Source organism: Vanessa atalanta, chromosome 30 (genome assembly GCF_905147765.1).
Source record: "Vanessa atalanta chromosome 30, ilVanAtal1.2, whole genome shotgun sequence".
Taxonomy (NCBI): Eukaryota; Metazoa; Arthropoda; class Insecta; order Lepidoptera; family Nymphalidae; genus Vanessa; species Vanessa atalanta.
The window spans coordinates 3,324,862-3,348,055 of NC_061900.1; the positions used below are offsets into that span (position 1 = coordinate 3,324,862).

The following is a 23,194-nucleotide window of genomic DNA, read 5'->3' on the forward strand; positions in this document are numbered from 1 at the left end:
ATTTGAAATTCGAACACGTCATTGTTTAACTAAACGCCATCTTCACAAAATTATCAAGTAAATCCATTAAAGGGTTGAAATAAATAACAAAATATTCGATAACATTTATTTTCAAAGTAACTATAGACTAAAATTACTACAAACATCAAGCAGATACTCCCTACAACGTTAAATTATGATTGAAATATTTGTACTAATAGAAAAAAAATAAAAAAAATCAATTGATAAATAGTACTATATATACTCTTTTTAATTATAATCAAAAGAGTCGTTAAAGAGCGTTTGTGTGCTAAAGGATATTACAACACTAATGACTTTTTAGTTGACTGCACACCTTGGGAATAAAATGATCGCCTCCAGGCTGTTTCAAATAACTAAAATTGTACATGGAAAATGGTGAAAAAAAAAAAAAAATTTATCCCGCTAAGTTTCTTTCGCCGGTTCTTCTCTGGTCCGAGGTGCTAAATTCCGAACCGGTGGTAGATTTTTGACAATCAATAAGCAAGTGTAAACACTTCTATATCGAATAAAGATTTTTGACTTTGACTTTGACTTTAGACACATTATTTTATTATTGTTTTAAAAAAAAATCAAAACATCAACAATGAAATCACCAATGTACATATTTCAAATAAGTAGATACAGAAAAATTATCTCCATATCTATAATGAATTCCAACGAGAGGATAAAAGATAAATAAACAATTTTGACCTTGAATTGACGCGATATCATTGGTCGAGAGCTTGATTAGTCTATGATATTCACTATGGATTTTGAAAAATTTACGTTTGAACATCGACGTTGTTGGAACTTTTGGAGTAAAATTAAAGTGGATGTAAGTATTTAAGTGTAGTGTTGTATTATAAAAAAATAGAGTAACTACAGAATTTCTTGCCGTTTCTCGGTAGAATCTACATTCCTAACCGATGGTAGCTTCACTTATATAGTTTGTTAAATGACGATTCAAAAGTGCTTGTAAAAGCCTACTCGAATAAAGTATATCTTGATTTTTTTTTTGTATAAAGATATATTCATCAAGAACAATTTTTAATGTAAAAATAATGTTTGTTCATCTTCAATCCCTCTTTGATTGGAATACACTATACACATATAATCTGTGGTCATAATATGTAAAAAAAAAAGAAACTTGAATGATAAAGCATATTGCCTGGTATTAAAAAGACCAAAATCAATAAACTTTACTTTTGGATTTTTTTTTATAGCATCCACAAGCGAACGATCAAGCTGGTAACTTGATGGTAAGTTGTCAACACCGCCTACACTACTTGAATAAAGTATATTTTTGATTTGATTTGATTTACCAAGCGGCTGTCCAAGGACACCTCTTGGTTTTCTTAAAGAATCTACTGATTCGTATTCATTAAACATTTTCACAAGTTCTAATATAACGTGATTATATATTTGATTATATTTGTTACTAGAGATCTATAATTAATGGTTAACAGTTTCAGTTTACTAATTTCGTGACGTAGTTACTTGGAAACAGTCCCGTCATCCCGCGGAGTTCACCTGAAAAATTGGGTTTAAATTATATCATTACATATATATATATATCTAAATAAAGGAGGGGATGGTCCAGATGTTAAACGGTTTCGGTTAACTGTTGATTTTTCACGTGCATATTTTGTGTTTAATGTATCTCTTGTTCAGTGAAGGAATACATCGTGAGGATCGAGAAACCTACATGTGTCTAAGTTCAATGAAATTCTGCTACATGTGTATTCATCGACCCAAAGCGACTGCAAAACGACTAAAAATTCAGTGGTGCCTGCCTGGGCTTGAACCCAAAAGCATCGGTTAAGATGCACGCGTTCTAACCACTGGGCCGTCTCGACTCTTGTTAATTTACGCGCGTACTAAACCCTCAAACATAACAATACAGAACATTTCTTTTTATAATTAATAAATCATCAAGGTAAACCCCAGCCCCCAGCTGTAAACTTAACCGACGGGGTAAATAGGAATATCAGTAACTACTTAAAAGAACTTGCTAAAATTTTTGTAAGAAAAATAATAGTAAATTAGTACAACTGGTACCACGCATGGTAATTAGTACAACCTTGCCACCACGCGGGATCCTGCGAGCGATCGGTGACGGCGATAATGTCGTCCTTTTCGAAGCTAAGTTCATCAGCGTTCTGTGCTGTGTACGAGTACAGAGCTATGACCTGCAAATGTCGAATACAATTTTAATTATAAACTACAAACGGCTAATTAATACTTAAAAAAGATCTTTAATGGGATATCCATTTGGAACGGAACAGCTTTTGTTTTTTGAAGCTTATGGAAGGGTAAACCGCTCCGTTACGTAACGCGTTACGTTACGTCTGCCCGTCTGCGGCAGGCAATATTGATACTTATAATGTACAGACGGGGTAAGAAAAGGTTCGTCACCTTAAGGTCTATTTTCATGTGCGCAGCATGCGCGATAATCATTACCGATTGAGTATGACATAATGCGTCGCAATGTACACTATTTTGAACCTAGTTACCATACTATGTTAGTTTAATATAATGTGCAGTTTTCCGTTTAATGCTTTAGTTTCAAAATGTACTAAGAGTTTACTACTTGATAAAGGAATTAATTTAAAAACTGGCGAAGGTTTTCTCACTCTGATTGTACAAACACATAATTCTAATGTACAAATTCGTTATTTATTTATGTCCGTTATTTAAATACATATTATAAGCAGAAAACGACTTCGTTCCAACGGATGTCCTACTATTCATTTTTTAATCATTCTCATATCTGGACGGTAAATAGTTGAATACCTTATCAATGACAGTTTCCGTCGGCACCGTGTCCATCTTGGACATAACCGGGGTCGTTCTTCCAGAAGTTCTGCCAGAGGACTGTAGTACCTGAAACATTAAATAAAAATAAACTAAAGTAACTAACTTAAACTAACTTCTTGGTGGTAGGGCTTCGTGCAAGCCCGTCTGGGTAGGTTAGGTTACTCATCAGATATCCTACCGCCAAACAGTATTCAGTATTTTTGTGTTCCGGTATTAAGGGTGAGTGAGCCAGTGTAACTACAGGCACAAGGAACATCTTGGTTCCCAAGGATGGTAGCGCATAGGTGATGTAAGGAATGGTTAATAATTCTTACAACGCCATCCATCCATACCATCAGGTGGCCCATTTGTTAGTTATAAAAAAAATATCACCAAGACTCAAATCAATATACATTTTACTAGGTGGTAGGTACCACTCGTCAGATATTCGACCACCAAGCATCAGTAATTAGTATTGTTGTGTATCGGTTGGAAGGGTGAGTAAGCCAGTGTGTGCGTAAACACAGTTGCCCTCTAATCCCTCCACTTTCATAAACCGATGGGGCGGAAAATCCAACCAACCAGAGGCGCGGGAGTATGACTTCCAGCTTCCAGGTTCCGAGCTGTTACAGAGACTTTTTCTAAAGAACCCAATCACTTTATCGGCCCGACCTGGGGTTTGAACCCAGAATGTAAGGATCTGCGTCCTAAAATCTCTTAGACCAACTTTGTCAAGGAATTATTTATTATTTCGTACATACCTTGACGTAGCTGGCTGGGAACCAGCCGCTCTGCCTGTTGCGGCCCTTCGCCTGCAGTTCCCCCTCCCACCAGCCGCTGTCTGCTTTCTTACGCACAATGAGCAGCTGGCCTTTCATCAGGGACAGTTGTTCGGAGCTGAAATTATTAAGATTATATTTATACTTAACATAGCCTTGTTAGCGCCTGACATAAACATCATAGTAACCTTACTCACCTACCATCACCTATACGCATGCGACCACATATTACCGTTCAAAACGGTACGCACGCAATAATCAAGCTTTACACATCAAAAGGTCATTTTTTTCGCCATGTCATTATACAGACGCTGTTAATTTCATATGCATCGAGTTTTCTTTGAACTCATCTTATACAATACAAGCCTTTTTTAAATATTTTATATAGGTAGGCAGACTGTCAAATGGGCCACCCAATCTGTGAGCAGTGGTGACTATTTACCATAGTAAATTGTCACCACTGCCCACAGATTGGTACTATTATTCATATATTAACCAAAACCTATCGACCTTCCTCAACTATGAAGTCATCTCACTTACGTCTGTTGCACTAGCACACTCACCCTTCAAACCAGCAAAACCTAGTCCAGTCTCAATTCACCCTATGTCACCTAATCCAGTATCATCTCGCTCTATCTCACCTAATCCAGTATCATCTCGCTCTATCTCACCTAATCCAGTATCATCTCGCTCTATCTCACCTAGTCCAGTAACATCTCGCTCTGTCTCACCTAGTCCAGTATCATCTCACTCTATCTCACCTATCCAGTATCATCTCACTCTATCTCACCTAGTCAAGTATCATCTCGCTCTATCTTACTCAATCCAGTATCATCTCACTCTATTTCACCTAGTACAGTATCATCTCGCTCTATCCCACCTAGTCCAATCTGATCTCATTCCATCTCGCACAGACCAGTCAGTCCCGTAGGCAGGCTGCAGGCCGCTGCCCTCACCTGGTGGCGGTGTAGTTGGCGAGCGCCTGCGCCACCTCGTGCTTGCGGCGCGCGGTGGCGGAGTCCCGGCCGGAGTCCCGCCGGGCGGCCGACGGCGGCCGGGCCGTCTCCGTGATGGAGGCCACCTCCGACGATATCGGCGTCGACGACTTCTGCTCCTGGAGATCACCAGGACAGACGCCGTATGTTAGTAAGTAAAACATTGGACAAGTTACATATTAAGAAATTATTATCCATATCGATAGTGAATCTTTAGTGTACACGCAACTGGCCCATTTTTTTACTAAGAGAGTTTAGATCATACACCACTATGCTCTTTCGATGCGGATTGATAGTTACACCAATAAAAACTATGATATATTCCATTAATTAACTATTGTTTGTTCTTCTGAGTATAGAGTAAAAATGAGTTTTCAAACGCACCTCAACAACTTGTATCGGCTCGGGCTGCTGCGGCGGTGGCGCGACCTCCTGGGGCTCCGCTGGCGGCTCGCGAGCCTCCGGTATACTGGACATGGGCTCGGAGCTCGTCGTCGTGTCTTTGGTGACGTAGTTCGATGGGAATATACCGGTACTGTAAACGAGGTGTTTGTTTTTTTGGTGGTAGGGCTTTGTGGAAGACGAAGTGTTGTGTTCCGGTTTGAAGGGTGAGTGAGTTAGTGTAACTACAGGCACAAGAGGCATGACATTTTAGTTCCCATGGTTGGTGGCGCATTGGCGATGCAAGGAATGGTTAATATTTCTTACAGCGCCATTGTCTATGGGCGGTTATGACCATTGACCATCAGGTGGACCATTTGCTCGACCGCCTACAAATATCATAAAACATAATATTATTGCTAGATGTCTGTCTTTGCAGACAGACATAATTATATTGCGTACGAAATCCATACATCCACTAAAAAACAAACAAATCCTCAAACTTAAATCACAACGCAATACGCCTTGAATACAATAAAAGTTATATTAATTAATTTTTTGAAAAAATTGCGTTTTGAATGTCCAGGGAGCTGTCGTCGGAAGTGTATGTTCGGTAGTGTATGTTTGGGGGGGGGGGGGAGGGGGGGTTCGGTCTCACCGCGGGCCGATCCTGCCGGTCCACCAGTCGCCGTCGCGGCGCACGACCTCGATGCGCTCGCCCGCCTCGAACACCAGGTCGCCGGGCTCCGACGAGTTGTACGGGTACGCCGCGATGTAGAAGTCGCCGCCCTCTGCGGGCGGAAACGAAGACTCCGTGTTAGGTTAACGCGACCCGATTATAAATATACTAATATTCGAACTTCTTTTACGCGACTCACAGTAAAGTGAACCGGCAAAATACGTCACGAAAGAAAACGCATAGGAAAACCCCCCACATCGCTCCAGGCTACCCTTTTTCAGCATTAGCAGCCTGTAAATTTTCCACTGCTGGGCTAAAAGCCTCCTCTCCCTTGAGGAGAAGGTTTGGGGCATATTCCACCACGCTGCTCCAATGCGGGTTGGTGGAATACACATGTGGCAGAATTTCGTTGAAATTAGGCACATGCAGGTTTCTACCGCCGAGCACGAGATGAATTATAAACACAAATTAAGCATACGAAAATTCAGTGGTGCCTGCCTGGGTTTAGAACCCGAAATCATTGGTTAAGATGGGTCACTGCGCCATCTCGGCTCGACCAGGCTACCTTTCCCTTTATTTCTCTCTCTGTGTCTCTTTCTATGGTTTTGTAATAAATATACATTTGTCAAGTATATGTAATCATGACATTTCAGCGGAAGTACTCACCGACAGGCGGCATGGCTCCACCCAAGTCGTTGGTGATTTCCGCTTCCGGTACTTCAGCAATACCTGAGGTAACATTACAATGATAAATTCTCTAATTGTGGATTTTAAATGGGAATTTGAATTATTATTTAACTGTCATTATAAAATATTATATTAAACGAGCTACCCGTACACACAACTCTTGGATTGAAGAACAAAGAAAAAAATAAAAATACCTTTTTTTAAACATGTTTTTTTTCGTTTAGGACATTTGAAATTCTTGGCTTATCTCTACTGTAATATACATGTACATGTAAACCTTCCTCTTAAATCGCTCTATTTATTGACGAAAGCCGCATTAAAATGCGTTGAGTAGTTTAAAAGATCCAAGCGTACAAAGCGGAGCGTCTTTGTTTTTTACTATGTAGAGGTAAATTTTAAGAAATAAAATTTTAGAAGTAAAGTTCAGAAAACAGCCTGTAAGTTTCCCACTGCTGGGCTTTCTCTTCTTTTGAGGAGAAGATTAAGAGCATATTCCACCACGCTGATCCAATAGCAAAATTTCGTTGAAATTAGACACATGCAGGTGAAGCCGAGATGGCCCAGTTGTTAGAACGCGTGCATCTTATCCGATGGTTGCGAATTTAAATCCAAACAAGCACCATTAAATTTTAATGGGCTTAATTTGTGTTTATAATTCATCTCGTGCTCGGCGGTGAAGGAAATATCGTGATGAAACCTGCATGTGTGTAATTTCAACGAAATTCTGCCACATGTGTATTCCGCCAACCCGCATTGGAGCAGCGTGTTGGAATATGCTTCAAACCTTCTCCTCAAAGGGAGAGGAGGCCTTTAGCCCAGCAGTGGGAAAATTTACAGGCTGCTAATGCTAAAATGCTAATGCATTGGTCGAGATCTATGTAATCTGTGTCTTTATGGGTTTGTGACTAAATGGCGTTTTGAATATCGATTTTGCAAGTAAAATAAAAGTGGATATAGTTAGTTAAGTGTAATAGTGTTGTATTATAAATAAAGATATATTAATCATGAACTCCCAGTTGTGCACAATACAGCTGAGTTATTAGCGAATCGCATGAAATACGTAAATCTAAGGCTTGTATCTTCCCCTACTTCCATTGGAATACTGAACATCAGAAACTCACCTTCGAGTTGCGTCTTCGTCTCCAGCGGTTCAATCGTCTCCGCATACATTTGAACGGCATTTATATCCTCAACGTACGATTCAGGAAACCAGCCGGATTGACCTGGAAACGACGAATCGTACTTAGTTCGAGTAGGGTTCTTGAAGTTTGAATTTTATAGAACTGTTTTAAACGGAAATCGACCAAGAAGAAAGAACTGTTTTAAACGGAATCGGAGAAGAATCGACTAGGAACTCGGTAGTTACGGTTAAGGCATATTATTTAATACAAGATTATATAGATGATAAAAAAGCGTGGAGTTAATGCTCGTTGACTTCCAGGCAGGAGACATAACATACATATATAATTGTATTTAACTAACACGACTGTATTTTTAGATATTGAAAAAGAGTAACTACTGAGTTTCTCGCCGGTTCTTCTCGGTAGAATCTGCATTCCGAACCGGTGGTAGCTTTAATTTAAATAGTTTGTTAAATGACGATTCAAAAGTGCTCGTAAAAGCCTACTCGAATAGAGTATATTTTGATTTCGAGTCTATCGCCTCTTACCTCTGGCCATGCCCCACCTCCAGCCTGGCTCAGCGTCACCCCTCGGAGCCGTCGCCTCGCTAACCTGACGAACACATAAAGACCAACAGTTATTATTTTACTTATTTAACACAAACCGCTGCAAATAGAAGAATCTAATCAACGTTAACGTTTCGTTAAAACAACATTACGACAAAACGTTATGCCCCTTGTGCCTGTAGTTACACTGGCTCACTCGGACGGTCTTACCTAACCCCCCACTCGAAATTATATGTAAAACTAGCTGTTGCCCGCGGCTTTGGTCGCGTGGAAGTTGAATATATTTACAGATTAACTTATATAACACTTTGGTGTGTATTTCACCCCTTAGGGGTAGAATCACTAGAAACGCTAAAAATACGTATCTGATACTAATTTTTAATCGGTAGCCCAAAAATAAAATTTCATGAAAGTAACTTAAAAAACGACGGACTTCCATACAAACTTTCAACCCCTATTTCACCCCTTAGGGGTAGAATTTTCAAAATTCCTTCTTTAGTGAGTGTTTACTCAATAAAACGATTCAACTCACCAAATTTCATGGCCCTAACTTTAATAGTTTACGTTCAGCGATGATGGATCAGTCAGTTAGTCAGGACATGTTTTTTTATAAGTAACTTTACATAGTATAAAGATTTTGATGCGGTTTTTTTAAATAGATAGAGTGATTCGAGAGGAAGGTATTTGTATACATAGACAATATAGTTAAGTAACACTGATAATTTTAAAAGTTTCTAATGTGATGTCGTAAATTTATACATTTTTTGCGCTTACATTGTAAACGCTGGCTGAACCCTACGAGATAGATCAAAATAATGTACTACAGTATTGTACACCTTAAAACGGTCTTTAAAAAAGTCCGCGATGGTATATGTCTATCTCTTAGGGATTACCCACATTGCACCCGTGCGAAGCCGGGGCGGGTCGCTAGTAAATTATAAAAGAAAATCTGTGGAGTGTACTACTACAGTTACAGATATAACGCTGTTATTTTAAGTGGCAACACTAAACAGACGAACTTATCGAACTGCCGTCTCATTCGGTACTTGGTAACACTCACCAAATCTCCAGGCTGCAGGCTGAGCTCGTCCGCCGTTCGTGCGTTGAACTCGTACACGCAGCGCCACTTCGGTGCAGCCGCAGACGTGGCGGGTGGTACCACTTCAACGGCTGAAAGTTGAAGTTCGTGTTAAGTTTATCAACGATTTAGTCCACGTTAAATTGAGACTCTCATTGATGGTGTAAATTGCACCTAATTGTCTCAATCTAAATGATTAATATTATTTGTGGCTTAATCTCGATAAAACGGTGGCTTGATATGATTAATTTGTGTTTATGATTCATAAAAAGGAGTTATCCGTTGGAGTTCACGCTTGCTTCAAAACAAAATTTTATCAAAATCGGTTCAGTGCAACATTCAAACAGACTTCCGCATCTACAATATTTTTTTTAAATATTAATAATGCCTTGGTTGGCGGACGAGCATATGGGCCACCTGATGGTAAGTGGTCACCACCGCCCATAGACAAAGGCGGTGTAAGAAATATTAACCATTCCTTACATCACCTATGCGCCACCAACCTTGGTAACTAAGATGTTATGTCCCTTGTGCCTGTGATTACACTGGCTCACTCACCCTTCTAACCGGAGCACAACAATACAGTGTACTGTTATTTGGCGGTAGAATATCTGACGAGTGGGTGGTAGTAACCCAGACGGGCTTGTACAAAGCCCTACCACCAAGTAAACTTTATAAACTTTATTTGTTTCAAAATAATCTCCATCGTCTGCAATACACTCCTCCATACTCCAGACACTTCCTCGCGTGCCAAATCCCATGAACGAATTGACTGCTCATCATCGGAATACCGGTGACCTTACAATTTATCATTGCATTAGCATTAGCAGCCTGTAAATTTCCCACTGCTGGGCTAAAGGCCTCCTTTCCCTTGAGGAGAAGTTTTGGAGCATATTCCACCACGCTGCTCCAATGCGGCAGAATTTTGTTGATATTAGACACATGCAGGTTTCCTCCCGATGTTTTCCTTAACCGCCGAGCACGAGATGAATTATAGACACAAATTAAGCACGTGAAAATTCAGTGGTGCCTGCCTGGGTTTGAAGCCGAAATCATCGGTTAAGATGCACGCGTTCTAACCACTGGGCCGTCTAGGCTCTTTATCTCATATATCATTGGGAAGAGACCAAAGTCACAGGAAGCCAGGTCAGGGCTGTAGGTAGGGCGCTCTAGTAGAATTAATTCATATAGACTAAGAAAACTAATAGAGTATACATTCATAGTCTGTGGTCAACTGCACGTGTCAAATTTGTATTGGAAGAGCGCGGCGGAATATTCTCCAAAACTTCATAAAAGATGAGATGATGCCTCAGCCCGACAATGGGACATTTCCAAGCTGTTGGTTTACGTTAAATCAGCTCACCGTTAGTAGTGGGTGCGTCTCCCCAAGCGCCTTCAGCGGGCGTCGGCTCACCCCAAGCTTCGTTTGAAGTACCCCAGTCAGCGTCTGGATTTATTTTAATAACATTATTAATATCTAGAACAAAAACTCTCTTCGACTTGATATCAATTACTTATAAACTATTCCGATGACAGCATTAACGATAGAAGAACAAGTTTGACCTTGAAATTATCAACTACTTCGAGTTGGTTTCCTGTATCGTACTTAGAAGATATGACAAAGAAGCTTGGTGCTAATACTTGTTTCACCCGAGCAAAGTCGGGGCGGATCGCTTGTTATAAATAAATATATATTTAGTAGTAGTTGCCCGCGGCTTTGTTCGCGTGTTTGAATATATTTACAGATTAAGTTCAAATATTACGTTAATTTAAGACCTCTTTATACACCACATTGTGTATTCACCATCATTATTATTCACCTCTTAGGGTAGAATATCCAAAGACGCTTAAATATAATTTTTATCAGTATACCAAAAATAGAATATAATGTTTTTAACTTGAAAAATGACGGACGATCATGCAAACTTTCAACCCGCATTTCACCCCCTAAGGGGTAGAATTTTCAAAATCCCTTCCCCAGTGGACGTCTGCTCAATAAAACGATCCTACTAACTTTAATAGTTTACGCTCGGCGATGATGAATCCGTCCAAGGCCGGCCGGCCTATTTTTATTTTTTCTTATAACGGGGGGGGGGGAGGTAGTCAAAAACCAGTGAAAATAGTCTTACGTAATAAAGGAAAGGCCCCTTGTAGTGCATACTATAACTGAATTATCAAATCGCAAGGAATATCTAAGCCTAAGGTGGCCCTCACCGGTCCCCCAGGCGGCGTCGGCTGGCGCGGTGTTCCGGTTCTGAACGTACTCGTCGCGCTTCTGCTCGTACAGCTTCCACACGGTCTCGCACTTCTCGCTCAGCTGGCTGACCGTCGCGGAGAGCTCCGACAGCTGGGACTGGTTGCTTTCCAGGTCCGATTTCTTGCTTTCGACGATCGCCTTAGCTGCGTCCACCTGCGAGTGACATCGACATAAAAAAAAATTTTTTTCAGCAGTCAAAAAAATAACCGTCTGAACCTTAAATTAAAATCCAAATGATCTTTATTCGAGTAGACTTTTACGAGCACTTTTGAAACTGAATTTAGCAGAACTATATCCAGAGAAGCTACCACCGGTTCGGAATGTAGATTCTACCGAAAATAACCGGCAGTGTTACTTGGTTGTAGGACTTTGTGCAAGCCCGTCTGGGTAGGTACCACCCACTTATCAGATATTCTACCGCCAAACAGCAGTACTCAGTATCGTTGTGTTCCGGTTTGAAGGGTGAGTGAGCCAGTGTAACTACTGGCACAAGGGACGTAACATCTTGGTTCCCAAGGTTGGTTGCGCATTGTAGATGTTTTTTTAGCATTAGTAGCCCGTAAATGTCCCACTGCTGGTATAAAGGCCTCCTCTCCCTTTGAGGAGAAGGTTTGGAGCATATTCCACCACGCTGCTCCAATGCCGGTTGGCGGAATACACATGTGGCAGAATTTCGTTGAAATTAGACACATGCAGGTTTCCTCACGATGTTTTCCTTCACCGCCGAGCACGAGATGAATTATAAACACAAATTAAGCACATGAAAATTCAGTGGTGCCTGCCTGGGTTTGAAACCGAAATCATCGGTTAAGATGCACGCGTTCTAGCCACTGGGCCATCTCGGCTCTCTCATTGTAGATGTAAGGAATGGTTAATATTTTTTTACAACGCCATCGTCTAGGAGCGGTGGTGTCTACTTACCATCAGGTGGCCCCATTTGCTTGTCCGCCTACCGATATCATAAAAAAAAAGTAGCTGTCAATTTATACTGTGCGCTCATTGGCCACCCATTGTGTCATCATTGAAACGGACCAATTGCAATTCAGATTAAAATTAGTAACTTCACTTCGATAACCGTTTCCCAAACTCGAGGAAAGTCAATCGAAGCTGTTTCCTAGTCAAGGAAGCAGGCTACATACCTTATCCCGCAGCTGTTTGAGGGTGACCTCCATCATATTGAGTTTTCCATCATCATTTCCACCATCGGACGCCTTCGTCTGTGAAAATTATACATATATTTAGTTATCCAAAAGTATTCCGTTTGTTGGTAAGTCGTGAGTAGCTATTACGAATCGGGTTCCGAGTTCTCATCCCCACCAAAAGGCTCGGCGTTAGTGAATTCATTTATTTATTTACTGGCTATTGCCCGCGGCTTTGCTGGCGTGTAAGTATGAATATATTTACAGATTAAATTAAAATTTTAAGTTAATTAAAGACCTCTTTGTATGTGGTAAACATAATCGTGTGTTTCACCCCTTAGGGTAGAATACCTAGAAACGCTTAAATACGTATCAACTCATTTTTAATCAGTATCCCTAAAATAAAGTTTCATGTTTCTACTACTAACTAAACTAAAACTAAAAAACTAAACTAAAAAAAATTACGGACTTCCAAACAAATCTTCAACCCCTATTTCACCCTCTTAGTGGTTTAATAAAAGTACTAAATAAAACGACCCTCCTTAGGAAATTTCATGGCCCTAACTTTAATAGTTTACGCTCGGCGATTATGAATCAGTTAGTCAGTTAGTCAGTCAGAACACGTTACAAACACACATGGTACGTACAACGCACACTATTCCAACCATAAGAGGAGAAAAGACAAATAAACAACATTTGACAGCAAATTGACGCGATATCATTGGTCGAGAGCTCGATTAGTATATGATATTCACTATGGATTTGCGAAAATAAGCCGTTTCGAACGTCGACGAAACTGTTATCGGAATTTTGGAAGTAAAATTAAAGTGGATATAAGTGGTTAAGTGTAATAGTGTCGTATTATAAATAAAGATATGTTAATCATGAACTCTCAGTAGTGCACAATGTAGTCGAGTTATTAGCAAATCGCATGAAATACGTAAATCTAAGGTTTGTTTATCTTTTTTCCTACTTCCATTGGAGTAATAAAAGTTAACGAAATTTAAAAATATCTCGTATCCGGTCAATCGTACAGACACTCAATGGAACTTTAAGATACGTAGAAAAAATGAGGCTCAACTAGACGATGCCTTGTCACTAATACAATTAAAAGAAAAAGCCCCTGATGACATGACGTGCGTTATCATTGGCAGTATGAATTTAAACTATGAATGTTTCATATTAAATAGATAAATGTGTGTCAAACGTATCGTAGTGTGTGTAATGGTTTTTTAATTATTATTATCTATTTCTAAAGCATATTCTATAAAAGTATCAGCTCTGCACTACTAGCCTATGGGATGATGGTAAGTGGTCATCACCGCCCATAGACAATGGTGCTGTAAGAAATATTAAACATTCCTTACATCACCTATGCCCCACCATCCTCGGGAACTAAGATGTTAAGTTCTTGTGCCTGTGATTACACTTCTCAACGTAAACTTTAATAGTGTCAAATTTCGTACAACTCCGTGCGCGTCTTTTTGGTACCAAATGTGTACGAAGATATTGCTTGACGTTTTAATAAGGGAACTGATTTGAAGAGTTCATTGAACTCACCTTGCTGTCAAGTTCGGCCTTTTCTTTGTTCAACGATATTTGCTTGGCGTTGAGTTCCTTCACCTTCGCCTTGAGCTGCTGCATCTCAGCCATACTGGCGTCCCTGTCGGACCTGGAATTTGACAAGATTAAAATAAGTAACAAAACAAGATAACTGTTCTGCAAACTGTACACTTTATTGGCTACAGGAAGAAACATCTTTAACGACGACATGTCAGACAGATAACAAATATTATTTTTAAACTATTCACAGGCAAACGTATACACGTATACGGCCAAGAACAATTTTATAGACGTAAAATTTAATTCAATAATATTGACTTTGGATACAAATCGACCTTGAATGTAATATTTCTTGAACATTTACTACTAAATTCAAAAAGTGACTTGGTAGATTTAATCTATTACTAGTAATTCGTCCGAAATCATTTAATAAAGTTAATTGTGAGTGAGCGAGTGAGCCAGTGAACAATTTTAGATCTTTCGGTAAAAAGTAAAGTTAATATATAAAGATGTTCATCCATCATCTGCAAACTTTGTAGAACTGTTTTAATTGTAGTGAGCCAGTGTAACTACAGGCACAAGAGAGGTAACATCTGAGTGCCCAAGGTGGCTCATTGATACGTAGAGTGATAATTATTTCTTGCAGTACACATGGCGGTGACTTACCCTTAAAAAGATTATTTAGGAATATCGAAACCTATGTCAGGTTTTGTTTTGATTCCATTTCCTTGCAAACCGGAAGTCACTCGTCTACATTTGGCGCCAAATGAAACATTTAAAAATGAAATATCTAATTTCAAATAGTATACACTAGTTCGGTTAGAATTGGAGTTTGTCGATAACACTTTACCGTAGCACCGCACTATAGCCGACCGGTAAGTTTTTCCCATCTCTTAAATGTTAAATTTTAACAAGAGCTCTTCGACATGAGACCATAACTGATCTTGTGCAGCTATCGTCCCATAAATCGGCTTATATTAGTAAATATATAAGATAAACGTTCACTGACCTCATCGAATCAATGGTGCACTTGGCGGCCGCCACCGCCGTCCTCGTGTCCCGGATGTCCTTGGCCAGGTTGCCGGCTCGGAGGTTGACCGAGTTCAGCTCGGCGGTGATCGCTTGCGCTCGAGCCTTCAGTGATAAGACTTTGCTCTGCTCCTCCGTTCTCAGAGTTTCTAGCTCCCTCGTTCTAGATATCGAGAACATTTTGACGTTTAGGCGGTGATGAGTTATAGAATGCCGTCTTTGTCTAATCAATAATTAGAAACACCCCCAACGAAAATACCCCCATTGTACAATGTCACCTATTGGATTTTATTTACATAAGTCTTTGTTCAACTTTAACAGTTGTGTGATCAGTCAAATCAAATCAAGTAGGCTTTTACGAGCACTTTTGAATCGTCATTTAACAAACTATTTAAAGTAAAGCTACCACCGGTTCGGAATGTAGATTCTACCGAGAAGAACCGGCAAGAAACTCAGTATCTCTTTTACAACATCTAAAAATACAGTCATGTTAGTTAAATACAATTATATATGTATGTCATGTCTCCTGCCTGGAAGTCAACGAGCATTAACTCCACGCTTTTTTATCTGTGGAATCTTATCTGATATATGTAATATTATATATTATTACATCACAAGTGTCATCTAATTGTTTCAATAAAAAAAAAAAAAAAACAAAATTCCTAACATGAATCTCTGGCAATAGAACACTGTTCTGAATCCAGAATCTTCTAGAATAGTTATAATAACATTTTGCCCACCGTTTCTTTTCCCATTCCAGTTGACACTGCCGTTCCATTTCTTTCCTGGCCGCTTCGCGTTTTTCCTTAAAAAAAAAAACACTTAAATTAAATCCACCCAACTGAAAATAATGTCTAAAAATTGTATTCAATGAGATCGGTCTGATAAGCTCAAACATATGCCTCTGCTGTTAAAATGTGGGGAGTTGGTCTATCTGGTTCTAGATGACAATGGTAATATCAATGAAGTCTACTAAATTTTTAGTAGATCAGTAGTATTTTCTCAAATCCCTTTAACAACTAGAAAGTATCTAGACAGTGGTCAGAACGCGTGCATCTTAACCGATGATTTCGGGTTCAAACCCAGGCAGGCACCACTGAATTTTCATGTGCTTAATTTGTGTTTATAATTCATCTCGTGCTCGAAGGAAAACATCGTGAGGAAACCTGTATTTCTCTAATTCCACCAATGTTAATGTGTATTCCACAAACTCGCATTGGAGCAGCGTGGCAGAAAACGCTCCAAACCTTCTCCTCGAAGGAAGAGGAGGCCTCAGAGACTGTTAACTTCGACTTCAATAGAAATTTATTTAACAAAGAATTATTTTTTGCCGAAGAGCCTCAGATGGTAAGTAATCACCACTACCCAAAGATATGTACTGTAAGAAATATTAAAAATTCCTTCCATCACCAATGTGGCTGTAGTTACACTGGCTAACTCACACTTCAAACTACAACACAACAATACAAAGTATTCCTGCTAACCGGTATAATATCTGATGAAAATGAATGTATCTACCGAGATGAACCCTACCACCAAAACGTACCTGTTCTTCTTTCTGCTTCCGAAGCATTTCCTCCTGTTCCTTCTTCTGCGCTTCCAGACGCAACTTCTCTTTCTTCTCGGCTTCTTCTCTCTCTTTGCGTTCCCTCTCCGCCTTAATAAATAATCATATTTTATAATTAATAATTTTAAGGGACTATATTTTATTTATAGTCACACAGACGAACAAAGTTACTTATATATGGCGTTGGTGACCACTAGGCTTAGTGCCATATGCCAGTTGCCAGTCTAATAAAAATACTCGAAATAAAAAAAAAATACAATATATAATAGAACAAAAAAATAATTACCTCAGCCTCCTGGAAGTGCATGAAAAATTAATAAAACATTTCATATAAATATGGCAATATGGCGGAAAGAGTGCGCCATATTCAAACTTCAAAATTTGAAAATATAATTATCAATTTAAAATGGCGTTTATTTGTAAGAGTGGTATTATTTACCTTCTCTTTCATTTGTATATCGGCGAGCTGCGACCGCCTCCTCTCCAACTCCGCCTGCCCTCTGGCTAAGTTCTCCTTCCTTCTCTCCTCGTATGACTTCACGCTGCTTAAGCTGGACACTGAATCACGCCTGGAATTTTATTTTACGCTATTATTAAACGGCATGAGACGTGAGCACCTAGACCTGCGCAGTAGTACATTTTTAGGTCTCTTTGGAGGAATGAAGGAGACGGGGGCGCCGAGGCACCGTAGATAAGTGTAATAGTGTTGTATTAGTAATCATAAACTCTTAGTAGTGCACAATATAGCTGAGTTATTAGCGAATCGCTTAAAGTGTTTGTCATATTTACCTAAAAGTAGGGGGGATTAAGTCTGGCGGTAGCTTGGCAGGCGGTTGCTCTCCCTGTGTGGCGCGTTCGCACAAGTACATCGCGAGCACGAACTCTTCACACCCTGTAAATTAATTACCGAATAAAATTAACACAAGAGCCGAGTTAACCAAGTAATTAAAATTTATGTTTTAAATTATTAGTTTACCGATTTTTACTTTGCCGACTCATAAATTCAAATCGTTAGTAAGAAAACATAAATAAATCAGGCATATCATTCAATTGGGTACAATGTTCTTCTCTAAAGTTAAAGTTTGCTTCATACAAAGTTTTATCAAATTCGGTTCAGGGGTTTGGCAGTGGAAGACAGACAGAGTTACTTTCGCATTTTGTAGTATTATAGATATAATATGGATTTATTATATGTTGACGGATTTTACTTGGTGGTAGGGCTTTGTGCAAGCCTGTCTGGGTAGGTACCACCCACTCATCAGATATTCTAACGTCAAATAACAGTACTCTGTATTGTTGTGTTCCGGTTAGAAGGGTGATTGAGCCAGTGTAATCAGAGGCACAAGGGACATAACAGCTTAGTTCCCAAGGTTGGTGGCACATTGGTGATGTAAGGAATGGTTAATATTTTTTACAGCACTCATGTCTATGGGCAGCGGTGACTACTTACCACCAGGTGGCCCATATGCTCGTCTGCCAAACAATGGTATAAAAAAAATTATAATTGAACATACCCAATTTGCCATCCGAGTCCAAGTCTGCGAGGGCCCATATCTGAGCTAATGTCTGCTGAGGAAGTCTGGATTGTAGCATGATGGACCGAGCTTGGGCACCGGATACCGAACCGGTTTTGGCACGATCCGTTGCGTTGAACAATTGAGTATATCTGAAAATATGTAAATTTAAAGGATGTCGGCGTTTTTCAAAGCGCACTGTCTATACCAGACTCAGATATGTCCAAAACGATTAACCAGTTTAAGTTAAAATAAGTTGTTATTTTGAGGTTATTATTATTGTTGCTGGAGGTGGAAATGTTTTAAAGGGACGATGGTACTGACATTTAATTTTGTCGCTAAAAAGTCCCATTTCAACGAAATTCTGCCGCATGTGTCATCCACCAACCCGCATTGGAGCAGCTTGATGGAATATGCTCCAAACCTTCTCCTCAATGGGAGAGGAGGCCTTAGCCCAACAGTGGTAAATTTCCAGACTGTAAATGTAAAAAAAAGAGTCTTACTTGAGTTTCTGAGGCTGTGGTATACTCCACTCGGCAGCTGGTGGGGGCGTGACAACTCCCATCGGGACCTCAGTGGGACTGGTGGCCAGTGATCCTGAAATAAATGTATTCTTTAGTATATTAACTCTGTAAAGACAAGAAGATTGTTCAAGGTCATACTAAGAGATATTAATATTTAAAACTAAATAGGAGTTTGTAAAATAAACAATTTTACTATGTGGCTCGTTTGGGTAGGTACCATCCACATCATATATACCGCTCAGAAGTAATAATCAGTGTTATTGTTTACGTGCTCTCCGAGGCAAGGGAGTGTCAACAACTGAATTACTCCAGGCCAAGAATGAGAATTTTTTTGACTGGAAAAAATTTAGGTAAACATTCGAATAGACCAAGGCAGTTGATAATTCGTAATAATAAGTACCTGGTTTGGAAAACGAATCACTTTTGACGGCCGTGATCGGCGTCGATGTGATCGGTTGGCCGGACATCGAACCCGCCACACTCGTCACAGCTGGCATCGGCGGGCTACTCATAGAAGCGACTGTCGTACCAGTTGGTATTTGGGGTTGGGAGCTGGGCACTAATGGGGTTGGTCCAACGAGCGGTGGATTTTGACTCAAACCAACTAATGGTTGAGTTTGATTCAATGGTTGATTTGACATATTCATGATCGGGGGTTGACTTGACATATTCATGATCGGCGGTTGAGTTGGCATTGTATTTATCAACGATTGATTAGACATCAACGATTGAGACATCAAAGGTTGGCTCGAATTCAGTTGAGGTTGAGAAGTGTTGATTAATTGGTTCATTGGTTGAGTTGAATTAGTCAAAGGCGCTCCTGGTACTAATGGCTGAATACCTCCAATCAAAGGTTGAGTTGAACCAATTAACGGCTGAGTTGGAGCTACTAGTGGTTGAGTTGCACCAACTAGGGGCTGAGTTGCGCCCATAAGAGGTTGAGTGTTACCTATCAATGGTTGAGTATTAACTAAAGGTTGAGTTGAAACCAGCGGTTGATTTATCAATGATTGGTTATTAGACATCAATGGCTGAGTTGGCATGGGTGGTTTAACACCAGATATAAGATCAGGTACAGCTGTAGGCTTCGATGGGATCGGTGGTTGGTTAAAGTCACCCAGTAGAGATTGATTAGACTGTGGCGGTAAGCCACTTATAAGTGGTTGAGAGAGATTTGGCATTGGTGGAATTGGGGGTTTTGGTGGGGGGAATTGTTGTTTTGAACCTGTAAAAAATAAAAATAATATTAGTAAAATATGTAACCACTACACATGCAGACTAAAAGACTACACGGTGCTTATTTACTTTGAATTAATATATAGTCTGTTCCAACCACAAGAGGACAAGAGATAATTAAAAAACATTTGACAGCAAATTGAAGCGATATCATTGGTCGAGAGCTTGACTAATCCGTGATAATCATCATGGATTTACGAAAACATGGCGTTTTGAACGTCGAAGAAACTGTTATCGCAACTTTGGAAGTAAAATTCAAGTGGATATAAGTAGTTAAGTGTAATAGTGTTGTATTATACATACAGATACATTAATCAAGAACTACTTTTAGTGCTACTTATGCATGAAATATGTAAATCCAAGGTTTATTTATCTTTACTCGACCTGCCATTGGAATAAACAAATTTAGTATAATCACAAGAACTTCTGTAGATGTTTTTTTTTATTTTACAGCAATAATGTGACTAATGCTGTCTTATTCTTTCACATACCAAATCTATAATGACTGAAAGAGATAAAAAATGTTTGTTAGTAAGATCTGATCGTAATTACCAGTGGGACTTAATGATGCAAGCAATGATTGCGGCAATGTCTTCGGTATTTCGATTCCATGTAACTTTAAATTTATTATCTGTAATAAATATAGCGTTAATTAATTAATTATTTATCTTATTTTCTTATTATTTCATTTATAACATCCACGGGCTTACAGTTGCCCGTGCCTTTTTACTGAACATCAGCAGATCTTCGCTGGACCTCGAGCTTGTCGTCTTCTTGGAAGACGTGGCCCACACTGACATTTCTTCTTTTTTTTTTCATTTTAAAATAATGTATAAAGTAGTTTTTTTTATCCTATTTACTGCAATCCAGCGGACCCTGCACGCCTCGGCGACTCTGATGTCGCGTTTATGTATAGATATCTTATTAACTATTTATCAATTAATTCTTTATGTTAGGTATTGTCGTTTTTTTTTTTGTTGTAGCAACACTTTTCAGCAACATCACTTAGGAAGGAGAATACAATCAAATACATGGTAAGGCAAGCTAGGTTCTCCTCCAAGTTACGCCAATGATTTGGTTCACTCAACACATTTTCCTTTAGGCAAAGATGAATTAAACATTTGAATTAAGAACATGTTTATACATATCTAGAGATTTATATCAGGGTCTGCGACTTTGAAATCCTGAACTCAAACTCCATATTAATAATCTGATGTAGTATCTTCGTCGATAAGTCCACAGTGTGGCTGGACCACCTCTTTAGAAACTGGCTATCTTGTAAATTAAATAGACTAACTAACCTTGCAAGCAATTGAGAATTCCTTTAAATCCAATTTTCCATCAGCGTTTGTGTCGGCAAGCGACCATATTTGACCGAGAACAGGTGGCGGTAGTTGTGACTGAAATTGTTCAATATGATATTGTGATGAGCGAAGATCCTACTACAATTATAAACATGAATGTCTGGGAAGGTACGACCCACTCAATAAATATTCTACCACCAACACTTAAGATTGTTGTGTTCCAGTTTCAAGGTCAGAGTCAGAGTAATAGGAGGCACAAGGGAAATAACACCTTAACTCATAATAACATTTTAGTATTAAGCGATATTTGATCGTACTATTCTATAACGACAAAGGAAGTAAAACTCAATCCTAGTCTCTCTTAAATGCAATTCATATAATACTGACTCAGTATATGTTTTAATTGTAATCTGGGACAGTTCGACATATAATAGACATATAATTGTATGGAACTACTGTATTGCTTGCAGTTCTATTTGGAATATAAATTATAAATCAGTCGTAGATTTACATTTGAGTTGGTATCGTTAAATGTTTTTAAATATTGTAACTGCCTAATTGAATGAAGTAAATATGTGTGTATATCTACACTACCTTAACCCATTGACTGCCGAAATTTTTATTCTCACAAAGTTGGCCATTACCATACATTTATCACTTTATGTATATATTCATACATGGCACCTGCGAATACTATTAAATACCAGGAAGCCAGCAACGGTTAAACACGTATACGTATAACTACATACACATGGCATCAGAGATATAATAAACCAACCTTTTTATTTAAAATAGTAGTTTCAATTATTTTTACAATAAAAAATAAGTTTTTATGTAAAACATTGTCCAAAAATTGTTATAGACTGTTTGATTCTTATGTTTTTTTTTTAGTTTAGAGTCAATAAAGTTCTTTTTTGTTAATGCTTATTTTATTTATGATGCCAAACTATAAAAAAATGTTCACTTAAGGAGGCCAGCTAACATACATTTCAAATAACTGCAAAGCAAATATATACGTATATATACATATCGGCACTCGATGGGTTAATACACTGAGGGTTGCTAGTAAGAGTCTCATGTCTTTATACTAATATTATAAATGCGAAAGTAACTCTGTTACAATTTCAAACGTAAGCAAGAATTTTCTGTAAGCAAATTCTATTTTATTTTATGATTAAATCTCGCTTGCTGCCCTTACAGGTTAGGGTTAAGGTAAAAGTGCTTATGGGTTCAAGCTTCATACCTAAGTTCAAATTTTTTTTATGGTTCAGCCTTGAAAGCAAAACAGTTATTTTCGCATTTACAAGACTAATATAAGTTACTTTATGATTTGATTTTTTTTTGAATAGGTAACTGGAACAATTTACATACTTGCAACATAAATCTCTTGGCCTGTTCTCCCGTTAGGGTACCATTGATGGGTCCAAGGTTACGGAAGTGCTCCGCAAACTTTGCATGCTCATGGGCTTGGATAACCCATGGATCAGCCATGGTTCTGTAACGAGTAACGTTATGATATAAAATTTTATCGTCTTAAGTGGGTTTCTGGGTAGCTTAGATTGGACCCAGTAGGTGGCGCTGCGATAGGGAAGTTATTAAACTTCTTATTGCACCCGGACGAAATCGGGATGAGAAGCTAGTGCTATATAAAATTTTATTTTAATATTTTAAACTACAGTCGTTTAAACAATCATACCGTATAGGAAATGAAGATAATTATGTTTATTTGTGGATTTACGTTATCTTTAGAAAGTTTTGATGTTTATTTTTCAGAAATGAAATAATTTATTAAATAAAAGATAGAAACTTAAAGATAGTTTACGATATAATACTCACGTAATATTCGAGACCTTATTTAAACAAGTTACCAACGCCCCTTCAAAATATAAAATGTAGTTACAAGTTAGGAATACTTCTACTCGACTGTATTGATTGAAATCAACTGTCAAAATTATGGTTCAGAAATTGTTGAACGTAAA

General features: G+C 38.8%; 1 protein-coding gene across 2 annotated transcripts; it reads right to left on the reverse strand.

Annotated features, from left to right (window-relative positions):
* Window positions 1-1,009: 1,009 nt before the first annotated feature.
* LOC125075264 (intersectin-1-like) lies at window positions 1,010-23,146 on the reverse strand. Of its 2 annotated transcripts, XM_047686965.1 has the most exons (28): window positions 23,052-23,108; window positions 22,587-22,710; window positions 21,213-21,311; window positions 20,464-20,542; window positions 19,076-19,900; window positions 18,655-18,748; window positions 18,152-18,303; window positions 17,427-17,529; window positions 17,077-17,206; window positions 16,924-16,932; window positions 16,617-16,727; window positions 15,811-15,875; window positions 15,051-15,233; window positions 14,039-14,150; window positions 12,479-12,556; window positions 11,297-11,492; window positions 10,446-10,529; window positions 9,065-9,174; window positions 7,987-8,050; window positions 7,439-7,540; window positions 6,297-6,359; window positions 5,610-5,742; window positions 4,955-5,105; window positions 4,532-4,689; window positions 3,558-3,693; window positions 2,794-2,883; window positions 2,081-2,189; window positions 1,010-1,530 (listed from the first exon to the last, which is right to left on the reverse strand). In XM_047686965.1, exons 2-28 carry the CDS (start codon window positions 22,704-22,706, stop codon window positions 1,469-1,471), a joined length of 3,618 nt encoding a protein of 1,205 aa, XP_047542921.1. In that variant the 5' UTR covers window positions 22,707-22,710; window positions 23,052-23,108; the 3' UTR covers window positions 1,010-1,468. The 2 variants fall into 2 exon arrangements, with proteins under 2 accessions (XP_047542921.1, XP_047542920.1); XM_047686964.1 differs by lacking the exon at window positions 16,924-16,932 and having other exon boundaries at window positions 1,011-1,530; window positions 23,052-23,146.
* Between the last annotated feature and the right edge of the window lie 48 nt (window positions 23,147-23,194).

Bases quoted from the DNA above. Each gene is read 5' to 3' on its own strand.
- LOC125075264 (XM_047686965.1), bottom strand. From the start codon at position 22,706: ATGGCTGATCCATGGGTTATCCAAGCCCATGAGCATGCAAAGTTTGCG. The intron at 21,312-22,586 runs GTATGTAAATTG...GAACAATTTCAG, and splicing joins CCAAGAGATTTATGTTGCAA to TCACAACTACCGCCACCTGT. The intron at 17,530-18,151 runs GTATGTTCAATT...ATTAATTTACAG, and splicing joins GGACTCGGATGGCAAATTGG to GGTGTGAAGAGTTCGTGCTC.